A 16,021-nucleotide genomic window follows, 5' to 3' on the forward strand; every position below is an offset into this window, starting at 1 on the left:
TCCCTGGGGCACCAGGTTGTCAGTTCCCCCCACACAGAAACTGAGCCATGTTTGAAAACACAGATCTGAAACTTCTGACCCTGACCACTTTCCCAGTTGCTTCTGGGGAACATCCAGGCTCCTAGGTGCATGGATGAGGCCCTGCGACCAGGTTCCACCCCAGTCTGTCTATCTTCGCCGTGCAGCCCTTCCCTCACCTCTTCTTCCCCAGCCCGGGGTGCACGGAGAGCCCAGTGCTTGTGTCCGGTGTACTTTCCACGCCTCTGTTTGGCCCTGACCAGTCTCTGGGATACGGGACAGACCCTAGGGAGGGCATCCTCCTGACTTCACTCTTCCTAAATGGATTCTAAAACGGGTTTCACTGTGATGTTCTGTTAACTTTACTACATGGAACAAGAAGTGTGGACAGACGGGTCAGATATTTCAGCCTCACTTCCAGCTTGATTGCTGGGAGCACAGCACCTTCCGAGCTCACACCCTGGCAACCCTCCGGTTCACATGCTCCCAGGTACATTAAAGTTAGGATCACCCCTGTGCGATCCCCGCAATACAGGCGCGCATGATACTGCCTTTCCAGGCCGCTGTGAGAAGACTCGTATAGAGCCTTCAGCACCATAGCCGGGAGGCATCCTGGAGCAGTTATCGTCTGTGTCTAGTTTCCTTGCCTCTAACATTACAGAACCTGGCAGTAACCTTTAGAAGCACCTGAAACCTGGATGGTTGGAGCAGGTGTCTTTCCCGGGTTGTTTCTCGGTGCCTGCTTGGACCCAACCCCTCAGTGTGAACTCCCTAAGAGCTGGGCTACGCAGGCTGTTCTCCTGCTCCAAGCAGTTGGTTGATCCTGGCACCTTATGGGCAGTCACAATATTAAAGGATGATTCTGTAAGTGCAGTCATATTCTCGGTAAAGAGGCACAGTGAGTGTGTGTCAGAGTTCACGTGACTCTCTGATTAATGAGAAAATAGTAAGAGGTCATGACCTGCCCACAGGAGTTCAGGTCCCATATATGTCGACTGACAGGGACCTTGGGACGGACAGACACCCAGTGCAGAGCTGGCTGGGGGCCGGGAGGGGTCTACACCGGGCAGACCTCCTTTGCAAGTCTGTGGATGGCATTTTTGGCATAGAACCCACTGAGTCAGAAAGCATCTGACAAGTGCAGCCACCAAGACCCCCACGCAGACCAGAGTGGACCCTGGAGGGGGCAGCGAGGCCTAGGGCATTCAGGACGGCTGTGGGGATGTGGCTGGGGCACCTGCCGGCTGCTGCACCATCTCCTCCAGGCTCCTCATGAGTTGTCGCCCCTGAGCACCTGCCGTGGGGCCAGGGGCCCACTGAGTCCTTGCAGTGCTGCCAAACAGTGGACACCTGCTCAAGCTGAGCTGTGCCCGTGGGCTCCCAGCAGCAAAAACCTGGTGAATAAGGCCCAGCTTCTCATGAGCAGTTACCAGAAGGGGAGCAGGTAGGCCTGCAGTGAGCAGACCCAGGGCCCAGCCTGATCACCTACTGCTGACGGGGGTTGGGGAGAACTGGTTCCTGGGGGCCCTGGAGATGGTGGAGGTGCTCACGGGACACACCAGCAGCCGCGATGCAAGAACCTGCACAAGAGGCTGTGAACCCAACAGGAATCAGCTTTGACCTTGAGAGGACAGGTGCCCCCTCCCTAGGATCGTGAGTCATGGTACTTTCAAAAGGTAGAGCATTTGTTCCTGTCATAACTTAAGCCCAGAATAGAAAGCGAGGTGCTGAGTGACAGCGGGTGTGGGCGGAGCCACGTCAGCCTCTCTTCTCCATGCAGATCCCCTGAAATGGTCCACGTGCAGCCCCGACCCCATGGGCTAGAGTCTCAGCATGAGGGCACACGTGGGGAGAGGGGCGTACCAGAAGGTGGCTTCCTTGCTGCCCAGTTTTGCTTGCTGTACTTTTCACATTTTCTAGGTAGTGATATCCTCAGTGTCCTGTGGCTGCTTCGCTGTTTTGGTCTCTCCTACTTTGCCTGATTTCATCATCAGGCATGTCTCCTGTGAACGTGCGGTTCACATTCCAGGCATCCTTCACATGTCATAGCACCTGCATTTGAGCCGGACTCAGCCTAGTCGCACTCGCCTTGGAGCTCGGACATGTGTTGGGTGGTGTGTTGGGCACACGTCCTTTACGGGGAGGTGGGGGCTTTTTGTCCTCTCATCCAGGAGGAGGTTTCTCTGGGCCAGTTCATCAATTTCTTCTCTGTCAGTGTCTGTCCCTGACCCGTGGTCTCTGGTCTGCTTGCTCACAGTGAGCAAGTGAGCAAGCAGGATCATGTGAGCATCCTTTTGAGTCAGGGACTAGGTTCTGATCACGTGGGTCCAGGGGTTGCCTAGCGTTTCTGATGTGTGCTTTCTTTGGGAACAAGGCTGGTCCATCCTGAGATGCCCCTTTGGCTTTTGACTTCCTTTCTTGTCTGTCCTTCTTCATCGGAAGCCCGGGCCCTTGTCTGCTTCCTCTGTTCCTTTTTTCTGTCCCCTACCTCCAAGGGGACAGGGGCAGCCACCATGTGATTGGGGGGGTCTATAACTGGAAGTGGGGCTCCAGGTGTGGGTTCTGGATTCCTCCAAGCCGCCCAGTATCAGATCCCATAGACAGTAACTGTGGTCCTGGGAAAAATTCCTTGACCTCCCAGCATTTCAATGTTCCTGTCTGTAAAATAAGGAAACTCCTAGAACGTACCGTGCGGTTCTTGGGTTAAGTTTCATACACAGGTGTGCTTAGAAGAGCACCTGACATTTTGTGAGAGTTGTGAGAACTGTGTTCTTGTTATTTTTTTATACCGGGGGTCAGCACTTTTTCTCAGAAGACCAGATAGTAGTATCACCTTTGAGGGCCACATGGTCTCTATGACAACTACTCACTGGGGTGCAGACAGACACAGGCAGTGTTCCAGTAAAGCCTTACCGACAGACACGGGTTGGGGAGTGGGTGTGGTCGGATGCTGGTGGCATTACTCTTGATCTCAGCACTGTCCCATGACATCTGGGTCTCCTCTGAGTGAGGCTGGTGATCTACCTCATGGGGTAGGGAGGCTGGCCTGACTTGGCCCTGAGATGAGGAAAGCGTCTCAGGTGGTCCCCTCCTGCCCCCTGGCACCCTCGACCCTCAGAGGGGCTGGCATTCCAGGTTTATCCTGGGTGAAAGGTTGGGTGGGTAGCGTCTCTGGCCCCAGCTCTACAGCCTGGCTCCTGCCCTGGTCTCTGGCCCAGGAGTGGACTGTGGTGTTTACGCCGCTTTCTGTCTCCAGCTCTTGATGAATCCTGTTTTGTGAGTTTTTACTATGTTCTGCTTAACTATATTTAGTTAAGTACTAAGGAAATGTGACTTGCTATCTCAGCCCTGGGGGGAGGTTTCTTTCTTGTCCTGGCATCACACATGTGCTAACCAAGCCATGCAATCTGGGGCTCACGGGCAGAGCCCCAGTCATGGAGCCCAGAGACAGGCCCTTGGCTGTACTTGGCCGTGGACATTGGGGTGTTTGTCACAGCAGCCAGCTTATCTGAGTCACTTGAAGCGTCATTATCAGGGTGAATCAGCCCCTGGTGGCTCTTGGGGGGTTTGCTCCGAAGAAATGTTGAAGGTAGTACACCCAAACTAAGACAACATCGTAAGTCAACTAGACTCCAATATACATTTTTTTTAAATGTCAAAAGTAGTGTTAATGTTTATCTGTAGAAGGAAGAAAACATCAGGGAACTGGGAACCCATGTGCCACATGGCGCAGCCAAAAAAATAGGAAAAAAAAAACCATTCTGCCCTGTTGTTATAGCTGATCAGTGTTGCAGATTAAGTGAATTCCTTGTTCAGTGACTTACCTGAGACCTGGGGCCCCAGGTGACAGTCACAGACCAGCCGAGTGTGCCTCTGTGTTCACTCCAGTCACATGGCTTCTGTTGAAACCCCCGTTATAGGCTTTCCTCCAGATCCAGAAAGGAAGCCACCATTGCTGCTACTTTTCTCGGTTTTTAAACATCTCTCCTGCTCGCTGAGCCCTCATGTTGGTGTCTGTCTCCAGCACCAGGATGGCACTTCTTTGTGTCCATGTGGGCGGCCACCATCCATTCCCTGGGGAACATCCACGTAGGGTGGACACGTCTCCTGGGGCAGCGCGATCCCTGCTCACCGTGGCAAATACCATCCTGTTCTTTGAAGTACAGCATTCTGAATAAGCACTCTTGTTTTTTAGCGGCGAGGCCTCTCCAGGGCTTGAGCACCTGCACAATGTTTCCCCCCAGGGTGGCTGCCAGGGTTCAATGTGCACACATGTTGGAACAGTGCGCGAAGGTCTGTGGGGGCTGTGCAGCCATCCTTGTCCTGTTTGTGCCACATCGGCAAGCCTTTTCCGTCTCTCACCTCTGTGATAGCATGAAAGCAGCCACAGGCAAATGTGTGAGTAAAACTTAGCTACGGTGCAGACTGCCTAGTGTCAGGGTCAGTATCACTGGGCCCTTCCAAGCGTGAGAGCCGCCCCACCCTGCAGGACCACATGGAAAGCTCTGGCTGCTCCCCCAGTACTCAGCCCTCAGTCTCCATGTCTGCTGTGTGCATTTAGGAATTGTTTCTTGTGTAAATATGTGATCAGAGGCTTGGTGGGCGGTCTGTAGCTTGTTCACATGCTCCATGTGTGGGGCGTCACTATCATCGCACCAGTGATGCAGACAGGCTGCCAGTGCTCAGAGGGGCTCCCTCTGTGCTCTCGACTGTCTGAAAGCCGCCCCGCTCCATACCCAGAGGAACTGTTGACCTAAAAATCCACAAGCCAGCCTCAGCAGGGCATTTCAGGGAAATTGTGTGTGAACTTAATTTTGAAAATGAAACCTTATTGTGAGGAGGATCCTATCAAGGAGAAAAATCACAAGGTAAATTGTCTGGGGACCCGAAGAGCCCTGCCTGCATCCAGAGGATGGGCCTGTCAATCACAGGCCTCTCCTACTAGCACCTCCACCCTCCTAGAGGCCTGTCAATCACAGGCCCCTCCAGCCAGCAGCCCCACCCTCCTCTGGGAGGCCGGTAGCATTGCAGACCCAGTGGCCAGGTCAGCGTGTCTGGCCCTCTAACTCTGGACCTGCAGCTTGGGGTGGGTCCTATGGGAGGGGTGCATGGGACCATCCTGTGGTTCCAGCCAGCCCTTCCTCTCCTGACTGCTCACCCCACTGGCCATTTTGTGGGCTCTGCCTCAGGCCCTCCTGGCCAGCCACACCAGGAGGCTGAGTACCTCCTCCCCTTCGGCCTGCCCATCTCCCTGTCCCAGGTCCACCTAGACAGTGGCCAGAGGGCCACTGGCGTCCCCCAGATGGTGCACCCGCCCTTCTGGCTTCTCCAGCTGAGCCAGGCCCCTCAACTTGCAGGTTGGTCCCTCAGCTCTGCCCTCCCCCACCTCTCCCTACGCACCATCCAGGCCTTTGCTCCCTGGGGAGGCCTTCCACAGCCACCAGCCACATAGCACCCTCCCAGCCCCAGTGAGCCCCCAGCCCTGCCTTATTTTTACATTTTTACCCAAAAGGCAGGCCAGGCATCATTGAAAGTGAAAAATGAAAGTCACTCAGTCATATCTGACTCTTTGCAACCCCATGGGCTGTAGCTTACCAGGCTCTTCTCTCCATGGAATTCTCCAGGCCAGAATACTGGAGTGGGCAACAGTTCCCTTCTCCAGGGGATCTTCCCAAGCCAGGGATCGAACTCAGGTCTCCTGCATTACAGGTGGATTCTTTACCATCTGAGCCACCAGGGAAGCCCTCTAAAGGCATCATTGGGAGAGTAAATAACTGTGTTGAATGACATGAGTGGTGGACGAGAGTTTCTCTCCCAAGTTTTATTTCATCAGGATCAGAGCTGAGGGGCTCCTGCCACTGACCCCAGAGTTGGATGGCCTGGTCACCGCCTGCCTGGGCCTCTCAGGACGAGGGTGACCCCAGCCTGTGTGTCCTGCAGGTTGTTCCTGGTCATTGAGTACGTCAACGGGGGCGACCTCATGTTCCACATGCAGAGGCAGAGGAAGCTGCCCGAGGAGCACGCCAGGTGGGTGCAGCTGGGGCGGGCACGGGGGTGGGGGAGGGGCAGGGGAGGCCAGGCCACAGCCCGGGGGGTCCTGGGAGTGACCCGGCCTTGGTCCCAACCCTCAGAGCACAGAGTGCACAGTGGCACCGTCCGGCCTCAGCAGGATGATCTTTGTTTTTAAATGATTCTCAGGGACACTGACCACATTGCCCCCACCCCCGGCCCCTGCAGCCTGGGCCTCACAGGTGGGTGGGGCGTTTATTTCCACCCCATAGACATCTCTTTCCTGTTTTCCCATACTTTTTTCCCTTTTCCTCATTTCCTCACTTAAAAATAATCCCATGTGGCACTGTGAGTCACCATAGGTCCTTTTTGGGGAGAGGCAAGTAATAAATCAAGAACCCCATACGCTCATGTTTTCCTTTTTTAATTGTGGAAAAATACACATAACATAAAATTCCCACCTCAACCATTTTTAAGTGCAAAGTCAGTGGCATTGGGCACATTCACATTGCTGTGCAGCCATGCCCACCACCGTCTCCAGGACTTTCGTTGCCAGGACTTTCTCTTCTTCCTGGACCAAAGATCTATCCCCATAAAACACTCGCTCCACACCCCCTCCCACAACCCACACTCTCCTACTTTGTCTCTGTGACTGACTCCTCCAGGGACCTCAGAGAAGTGGAATCCCATAGGATGCATCCTCCCTTATCTGGTTTGTTTCACTCTGTGTCATGTCCTAAGGTCCATCCACGTTGGAGCAGGTGCCAGTGTTGGGACCTCCTCCCTTTTCAAGGCTGGATCCTATCCTATCACAATAATGGGCCACATTTTATCCTCATCTTTTGATGAAAACTTGGGTTGCTTCCATGATTTAGCTACTGTGAATAGTACTGCTGTGAACAAGGGGGTACAAATACCCATTTGAGCCCCTGTTTTCAATTCTTTCAAGTTATTCACAGAAGTGGAATTGCTGAGTCACATGGTAATTCTATTTTTAATGTTTTGAGGACCTTCCAAGCTATTTCCCACAGCAGCTGCACCATTTTACATCCCAACCAGCAGTGCATGAGGGTTGCAGTTTCTCCACATCCTTGCCAGCACTTGTCATTTTCTGTTCGGAGGGATAGGGGGCCCGTTGTCTAGTGGCTATCCTGGTAGGTGTGAGGTGGTGTCTCATGGTAGGTTTGGTTTGTGTCTCCCTGACCACAGGGATGCTGCATGCCTTTCCTGGTCCTGTGGGCCCACGTGTGTCTTGCCCAGTCCTGTTGGCACATGAGCTCATCAGTGGAGAATTCTGACGTCTTGTGTCCTCCTATCCAGGTTCCTGGTTGGGTTCTCTCTGCTGATGACAGGTGTTGCCCCCTCCCCAGGTTCTATGCTGCTGAGATTTGTATCGCACTCAACTTCCTACACGAGAGAGGGATTATCTACCGGGACCTGAAGCTGGACAATGTCCTCCTTGACGCCGACGGCCACATCAAACTGACAGACTACGGCATGTGCAAGGTGAGCATCCTGCCCACTGCTCCGGCCCACCCGCCTACTGGGGTCATGGCCAGCCTGGCGCCCGCACCATCTCATCCATGCCTGGTCTCCGGCACCTCCATATGACCATGTGTTCTCCCACTAGTGGGGGCGTGTCTGGGGGGTACCCTCCCTCCTAGTAATTAGCTTTGTCCCCACAGGAAGGCCTGGGCCCTGGTGACACGACAAGCACTTTCTGCGGAACCCCGAACTACATTGCCCCTGAAATCCTGCGGGGAGAGGAGTATGGTGAGCACGGGTGGGACAGGCACTCGGCTCCAAGGTGGGAGTGGACCAGGACACTCTGAGGCCTGGGAGCCTCCTCTGCCCAGGGACTTGGCTCTGAGTCTAGAATGGACTCAGGACACCTAGGCACCCCGACCCTGGAAGCCTCTCTGCCCAGGGACTTGGCTCTGAGTCTGGAGTGGACCAGGACAGCCTGAGCCCTGGGAGCTGCCTCTGCCAGAGACTCTGTGATGGGGCAGACAGCAAAGGAGGCAATCCTAGTGGGGCTGGCCCTGCTGGGGTCCTAACCAGGGTCTCTGGGGAGCTGGCCCAGCTGCCAGTAAGAGGGTTTCCTGACCAGACTGCACTAAAACACACTGTTACTTCGCCAGCCCCAGGTCATCACATGGCCTCAGTCCCAGCTGTTGTCCCATGTGTCCACCTGATTGTCCCCTGGGGAGGTCACTGGGCAGGATTCCTCTGGTCAAGGAGCCCGAAAGGTTGGGAAGGAGAAGACAATGCAAAGACAGGCCTCAAGCAGGGGTCCCAAGTCACTGGTGCCACCCACAGGTGTGGGTTCCCTAAACCCACCAGAACCACCCACAGCCCCTGTGACACTGGACTGTGTCCACCCTCTCCTTCTCTGGGTGTGAAATGAAAGATTAGAACATATATACATGTGTGTCTGTGTGTGCACACCCCCTGCATTTTTGGGTTCTTCTGTTTTCCCATCACAAATACTCTTTCAAATATTTCCACATATTTTCTTTGCCGTTGAAATTGGGGGGTGGGCAGGTTCTCGCCCCCTCAGATCCCTAGGCACCTGGGAGGCCAATACGATTGAAGTCACTTAGTAACCAAACAAGGAGGATGAACAGCAGCCATGGTCCAGAGCAGAGTCTATAGCCCTCCCAGAATGGGGGCCCTATGTGTGATGGAGCTGCACACCTTTGGACAACAGGGGCAGCTGGCTGTCCCTGGGCTTCCTTGACATGAAGATAGCTTTGCAGCCCCCAGAACAGTGGACAGAGGGGAGGCTAGGCCGCCTGGGAGATGCTGGGGACACCCAGCCTCAGCTGTGGTCCAGGTCCAGGTCACAGCTGTTGCCCCGTGACTGGACAGCACAAATGGAGAGTCCTGGCCTGACCAGCCTGGCTCTCCCACAGGGTTCAGTGTGGACTGGTGGGCGCTGGGTGTGCTGATGTTCGAGATGATGGCAGGCCGCTCCCCCTTCGACATCATCACCGACAACCCTGACATGAACACTGAAGACTACCTTTTCCAAGGTGCGCGGGCCATACATCAAGCTCCCTCCGTGCCCTGCGGGTTTTCCCCTTTTAGAAGTGGGGGTGAAAGGGTCCCCTGACTGGTCACCGTGGCTGCCACAGACTAGGTGTTGCCACCTGTCCACTACTGGCTCTCAGGGAGCAAAGCATGGTGGGCAGGGGGATACTGGTCTTTCACATCCACGGGAAAGAATCTGTCCTGATTTAGCTGAGGCCCCCTTTTCCCCACCTCCGGTGTGCCCCTGAGTCCTGGGCAGGGGCTGTGCTCAGCCTCAGCTCCTTGCCATCTGGGCCCCTGGACCAGAACTGACTGCCCCCAGGATGCTGGCCCAGGCTGTCCCCACAGTGCTCTCTTGTGCCTGTGGATGTGGGGAGACTGTCCCACAGGGCTGTCTTGCACCTGTGGATGTGGGGAGACTGTCCCCACGGTGCTCTCCTGTGCCTGTGGACGTGGGGAGGCTGTCCCCATGGTGCTCTCCTGGGCCTGTGGACGTGGGGAAGCTGTCCAACAGTGTTGTCTTGCACCTGTGGACGTGGGGACATAGGGCCAGCTGAGCTGTTGTTGGTTCATCCCTGATCATGAGCATGCCTGACCATGGGCACCAGGGCCTCTGAGGCCTGGAGGCCCTGCTGGGGTACAGGAAGAGGCCCAGACCACCGTGACTGCCCCGACCCTCCTACCCAGAAAAGGTTCCCAGTGCCCTGCAGGCTGCTTGGCAGAGCTGACAGGCTGGGGGCAGGGAAGGAGGAGCTGGCAGAGGGGCAGCAGAAGGAACGACTCTCTCCTCCGGTCCTGCAGTCATCCTGGAGAAGCCCATCCGGATCCCCCGGTTCCTCTCTGTCAAGGCCTCCCACGTGTTGAAAGGATTTTTAAACAAGGTACACTTGTGGCCCCCTGTGGCACCCCAGTGGCCATTGCCTCAGCCCTTCCTCAGCTACTGGGGTTGAGGCTTTACCACCTGGTCTGGTAGTTCAGTGCTGGACGTGGGTGTGACTCTGCTTCCTTCCTTGGTGGTCCTGTGGATGCTTATTCAGACTTGACAAAAGATAATGAGGAGAAATTATGCCAGAGAGGCATTTCCTGAAGGAACTTAACCCGCTGGGAGGAAGCAGTTTCACCTGGGTAGGGGGCTGGCCACGGGTGGTTTGCTGACGGTGTTTAAGACCCGCTACTGACTTGGGCTGCTCTGCTCTGTGCTGATTCGTCATCATTTGAACTCTGACCTCCTCAGGACCCCAAGGAGAGGCTCGGCTGCCGGCCGCAGACTGGATTTTCCGATATCAAGTCTCATGCCTTCTTCCGCAGTATAGACTGGGACCTGGTAAAGTGGTTGGAACCTGATACCTGCCTCCCTGGGGGAAAGGGGCCTCCAGGGAGCAGGATGGGTGGAAATGGGGGTGCCTTGGGAAACACTGATTTAGAACAAGGAGGCAGGCTGTGACAAGGCCCTGGGGGCAGTGCTTCCTGAAGGTCCTGAGAGCAGCCTTGCTGGGGCATCCAGTTCATGCTATGCTGGGTGTCCTGTCGGGGTGTGTTTGGGTAGATGAGCCCAGCCATACACCCATTGATTGAGCTCTATGTCCATGCCCTGAGTCAGCTCACAGACACTTCCACTTAACCATCTAGCTAGTCCCAGCTAGACACCCAGGTGCGCTGTGGCCCCTCCCCCTACAGTGGCCCTTGACCCACCCAGTCCTGGGGACTCAACCTTCTGGGTCTGGCCTTCTCTCACCCCAACTGCTGCCACCTGGGTCTGAGCTGCCCACATCCTGGACAGTCCCCTGCTTCCTTTCTGGGCCCTGCCAGCAGCCACCTCCTCCCCTGGGCCTGTAGGAGTCCCTCGCTGCCCCGACACACTGGGCCCATTCCTGCCTCAGGGCCATGACACAGCTCTGCCCCTCCCAACCTCCACCCATCAACTTCATCAGACTGCCTCAGCGCACTCACTCCCAGCCCCTTTGGGCCTCCTCTTTCCCATCACACCTCAGGGCTAAGTGGCGGGACTCTGGGGTGTCACTCTAGGGCAGTGCCATTCCAGTTCATTGCTTTTCACTGAGGGAAGAAGAGGTGACACTGTGCGACATTCCCTGGGCGGGGAGGTGGGGGGGCGGCCATGCGGCCAGGGATGGGGGGTGGGCTTGGAGTACCCCAGGCCAGCACCTGGCTGCATTTTCCTCATGGTCTGTTCTGACTTGATATTTAAATCTCTTTAAAGCAGGCTGAGACCTAAAGTAGGGAAAATAGTACAAGAGAAATGCTCCTTTTCCTCTTTTTTATCTGAATATATTTCATGCTGACAAGAATATGGAAATTTGCCTGACAGAGAGAAAGCCAGGGGAGAAGGGAAGGCCTTATGTCCCCAGAACAGTGTCCAGGGTGTGGCCATGCCCACCAGCTCCCGTAGCCCTGGGATCACAGCGTGCACATGGGCGTGTGGGCACATGCACACATGCGCACACGCTGGTAGCCCCCTTCTGCCAGTGGGTCAGCCTGTCCCCTCTGTTCCGCACCTGCCTCCTGCATCCCCTGGGTGACAGTGATGGGCATGCCTCTCCAGGTGGCTTGGGCGTGCTGGCCGCAGCCCTGACACTACTGGGCATGACTGGGGGATTCATCTCTGTAACATTCACTCTTCCTGCACCAACTTCATTAGCAGAACCTGTGTGTTCAGCTTCCCAAATCCCCCAAACTTATAGGACCTGTTTCAACCTTCCAGGCCCAGTTTGCTTTTGTTGCCATAAGTGGTGTTCCTAAGGGCCCTGGCCCTACAGTGCAAAGACAGGGTGTGAGCTGGGGTGGACTGGAGGCTTATTTCTGACTTGGTTGGAGCCCTCTACCTACACAGGGCCTTGGGACAGTTCCATGTCTCCAACGGGTCACATGGAGGCCCCACCCAGGCGGGGGTTTCCAGTTTGGCTATCTCAGACCCTCCAAGGGAAGGTGGCAGCCAGTCATGAAAGGCCAGGGTCATCCACCCCTTGAATCAAGCTGCCCTGGCTGTGAGAGCACAGTGGTCCCACTCGAGGGCTGGCTCCTGCCTGTCCTCTGGCTCCAGCTTCCCTTGTGACTGGGACGGTCCCTCTGGGCAGAGACCCCCATGCCTCAGTGTGCCTCTATCTGAGGTCTGAGGAGCAGGCCTGGCCCAGCACCTGTGTGCAGCACACACCTGGTAGAGGGGAAGGGAGAGGATGTAAAGAGTGTGTGAACGTGGGGGCCCAGGTGCCCCCCCCCCCCAGTAACTGGAGCCACTCTGAGTTGCTCCACCTCCACGTGACTCTGCCCTCTCCAGACACTGTGTCTCAGCCCCCAAGATGACAACTGGGAGGCAGGGTCTGGGTTCTCATGTGCCCCATTTCCTGCCTGACAAACCTTTCAATGCCATGCATCCCTTTGGGACTAGGAATACTAGTCAGAAATGGCCGTTTAAGGCTTCTCGGGAGGAGGGGTACCAGTGGAACACAGGTATCCCTACCAAGCTTCAGCTCTCTTATGACCAGGGTTCCAAGATTAAAACTCCCCAAACCAGTCTCCTTTGGTTTAAGGAGCGGGGTTGCAGGCCCTTGATGGCGTGGGGTATGTCTCTCATGGCCTGTGCTGCCAGCACTTTTCAGCTCAAGTAGTTTTTCTGACTTTGAGGGAAATTTCTACACTTTAGAGAAAAACAATTGGCCATCAAATGAGGCTTATATACTTAAGCACCATTTCTTCTGTTTGATTCTGTGGTTTGAGTTTGCACAGCGCCAAGTTGACGCACGTGGCTCTGACCGTGTATCTTCCTGCAGCTGGGGAAGAAGCAGGCCCTCCCGCCCTTCCAGCCGCAGATCACAGACGACTATGGCCTGGACAACTTTGATACGCAGTTCACCAGCGAGCCGGTGCAGCTGACCCCTGACGACGAGTAAGGCCTGCAGCATGGCGCGGCGGGGTGTCCAGCTGCAGGGCCGGGGACTGCAGGGGGGGAGAAAGGGTCCCAGGTGGAGGCCGGGCGTCCTAAACTGCGGGGCGGGGGCGGGGGGTGCGGGGCGTCCTTAGCTGCGGGGGCGAGACAGGGCCCGATCTTAAACACGCCCACCGAGCCTTCTCTGGCCCTGCAGGGACGTAATCAAGAGGATCGACCAGTCGGAGTTTGAAGGGTTCGAGTACATCAACCCACTGCTGCTGTCCACCGAGGAGTCCGTGTGAGACACCGCGCTTTCGTCGTGGACGCGTGGATGGCACTGGCCCTGGCCCTGACCCCTGCGCATGCATGCGGGGCCGGGCGTGGGCGGGTGCCCAGGGCAGAACAGCCTCCCCGTGCAGCCCGTGGGCCTCAGGCCCAGAGGAACTTTCTTCTCGCGCCTGCGCCGCGGGGGCCGCGGCGACCATGTCCAAGGGAGAAACTGCCCCCAACTTCGAAGGTGCACACTTTCCACAGAAGCAGAACTGACCTGCTCCACCGGGAGTTGGCCTGTAATGTCCCGAGGAATAAAGTGTCCCTCTGATGCTGGCGCTTCCCTCTGATGCCTTTTTTCCGCGGGGGTCACCCGCCCATAGTCGCAGGCGCGGCCCACGCGGAGGAGGCACGTCCGGAATGTAAGTGCCTGCGCAGTGGAGAGTTTATACAAATTCGGAACATTTTCTAAATCCTGGTAAGTTCCTGTTGTTAATATTTAACAAGTATTTTCATACCGAGCATGTCAGCAGCTCCTGTGGTCTGACGCCCAGGTCACACCTTCACCAGGTGGGCTCCATTGGTCCCAACCCGGGCCTTAGACTGACCAGGAAAATTGGGTCATAGAGGTTCTAAAACAAGGCTCACCAAAGCACCCGCAAACCCCCTCCAAAAAAAAAAACCACCACAAAGTTGAAAACGAAATCTGCACAAAATATATTTCTGGAAACACTAAGCAGTGCCTGCATATGTCTTGTGTTATGTATCAGATTTTTGGAGAGTATTTTTTATCAGGAATAATAATGCTCAGAATTAAACATTTTAAAAGGGTATGTGTATGATGGGCCCTAGCCTTAAAGTAAAGGAATAAATTTAGCCCCCCCTGCTGGCAGGGCTCACCTCCTCCCTCCCATGACCTGCAGGGGGCACAGTCACTCGGCCACCCTCCTCCTTAGGTAAAAAGCTGAACCCGAGGTTTTCTAGAAAGAGGTAAATCATGTGGGTTTTTTAAGTCCCTGATACTGTCAAGTGTGGCTCAGGCCAGGCAAAGGGGGCAGGAGGGCCTTGTCCATCATCAGGACAGCGGTCCCTGATGTCCCTTGTGGGTGTGGGTCCCACATAGCCATGCATCCTTGGGCCTCACTTTTCCCAATGTGGCAGCAGTCCGGGGCAGATCACAGTTAAAAGCTAAATAAAGAAGCTGCTGGCTTGGCCTGACCCGGCGCAGACACACCAGCCTCCCCGGGTGCCCCCAGATTCCCTGGGCACCCCAGCCAGGCCCCGATGGCAGAGCAGCATCTCTAGAACGTGGAGATTTGCGCGCACACACACCCTCCCCGCCCCCGGAAATGGAAGTGAAGGACCCTGGGACAGAATCAGGGCTCCCTGGGCCTGGTGGGCGTTGTGACCCTGTGGTGACATCATCAGGAGGGCTATGCAGTCACCTAGGGAGACCCCAGTGTGCCCACAACGGGGTCACGTGCCACCTCAGGGACGGTAACACCTCTGCTCAGACAGTACAGGGGCCATGGATTTGTTCACACTGACGGCATTGATGTTAACACTGCAGTGGTGCCAGGGACAGCCTCCCAGTCGCCAGTGTGGTTGCTGGTGTACAGACCTGTGTGTAACCTGGGCTCCCAGGCAGGGTGATTTCATGCATGGTCCTATGCTTTTATAAATTTAGAAGGCGAAGGATGTGCTCAGGTGGGTCCAGCGGCTCCAGTCACAACACAGCATGTCCTCTGATATGATTCTTGGAAACGGGCGCCTTCAGGACTGTGAAGCAGGAGACACGTCCTGTGGTTTTGTACAGTGAGCAGTGGGCTGTGGCCTTGACCTTCCTTCTGCAGAGGGCATGCCCACGAAGGCCACAGCTGCTCAAGTCTTGCACATTATTAAAGACTTTAATGACAATGCGTGCTGTCGTCATTTTCATTAAAAGTAGGTGTCTCCAGGAACAAAGGCTTCTGAAGATGATTTTTAAAAACAAGTTTTATTTTTCAGAGCAGTTTTAGGTCCCTCACTTCCATTTCTGGTGGGGAGGAAGAGAGAGACCCCTTCTCCCCCCGTTACATTCCCAGGGGGTGCACTTCTTGCAAACGAGAGGCTGCACTGACACGTCAGGTCATAAAGTGTTTTTCTGCCCTAAGAATCCTCTGCTCTGCCTGTTTATACCCTCTCCCCACTAATCCCTGATAACCACTGATCTTTTTGCTGTCTCCATGCGTTCTGCCTTTTCCAGAACAGCCTAGAGTTAGAATTGCTCAGCTTGTAGCCTTTCAGTGTACCGTGTGCACAGTTTTCCTCCATGTCTTTTCATGGCTTGCCTGAAGCCTTTCTTGAAAATACTGACTTCTGGATGGTAACCTTAGACTTTTGCAGCCATGGCTGAGCTGGAGATGAGGCTCTTCCAGAACCTGTGGACTGACGGCATAGGAGAGAAGTCCCCCCTGCACAGGGCCACTGAGACAAAGCTCACACAGGATGTCAGCAGACGGACCTGATCCCTCTCCGCAAATTCCAGGGGCTGCTCTGCATCCCTGCAGCTGCAGGAGCAGGTTTACCTGGGGATTCAAACATGGTCATGAAGCCCAAGTCAAGTTCACGGAGTCAGCAAAGTGTCCATTCCCAAGCCACCCTGAGTTCAAATACAGTGCTGGTGACACTGTCCCTGTTACCCACCTGGGGTTGGTCCGTCTGCTGGGTGGCTCTGTCCACCTCAGTCATCACATCGCTCAGCATCAGCAAAAAAGGAAAAAGGACTCAATGTTTCAGTATCAACACAAAGAGATGGGACATGAGCAC

General features: G+C 55.3%; 1 protein-coding gene across 4 annotated transcripts in view; it reads left to right on the forward strand.

Annotated features, from left to right (window-relative positions):
• Positions 1–13,949, forward strand: part of PRKCZ (protein kinase C zeta) — a 99,181-nt gene extending 85,232 nt beyond the window's left edge. For all 4 annotated transcript variants that reach the window (XM_020873859.2, XM_020873862.2, XM_020873865.2 and 1 more), the window contains 8 exons: positions 5,959–6,045; positions 7,398–7,533; positions 7,713–7,800; positions 8,943–9,062; positions 9,862–9,941; positions 10,295–10,384; positions 12,846–12,961; positions 13,158–13,949. In XM_020873859.2, the coding sequence (XP_020729518.1) occupies positions 5,959–6,045; positions 7,398–7,533; positions 7,713–7,800; positions 8,943–9,062; positions 9,862–9,941; positions 10,295–10,384; positions 12,846–12,961; positions 13,158–13,245 (805 nt within the window). In that variant the 3' untranslated portion in view covers positions 13,246–13,949. The remainder of the gene's footprint in view (positions 1–5,958; positions 6,046–7,397; positions 7,534–7,712; positions 7,801–8,942; positions 9,063–9,861; positions 9,942–10,294; positions 10,385–12,845; positions 12,962–13,157) is intronic.
• Positions 13,950–16,021: the final 2,072 nt, after the last annotated feature.

The sequence above is a fragment of the Odocoileus virginianus genome, chromosome 11 (assembly GCF_023699985.2).
Source record: "Odocoileus virginianus isolate 20LAN1187 ecotype Illinois chromosome 11, Ovbor_1.2, whole genome shotgun sequence".
Classification (NCBI taxonomy): domain Eukaryota; kingdom Metazoa; phylum Chordata; class Mammalia; order Artiodactyla; family Cervidae; genus Odocoileus; species Odocoileus virginianus.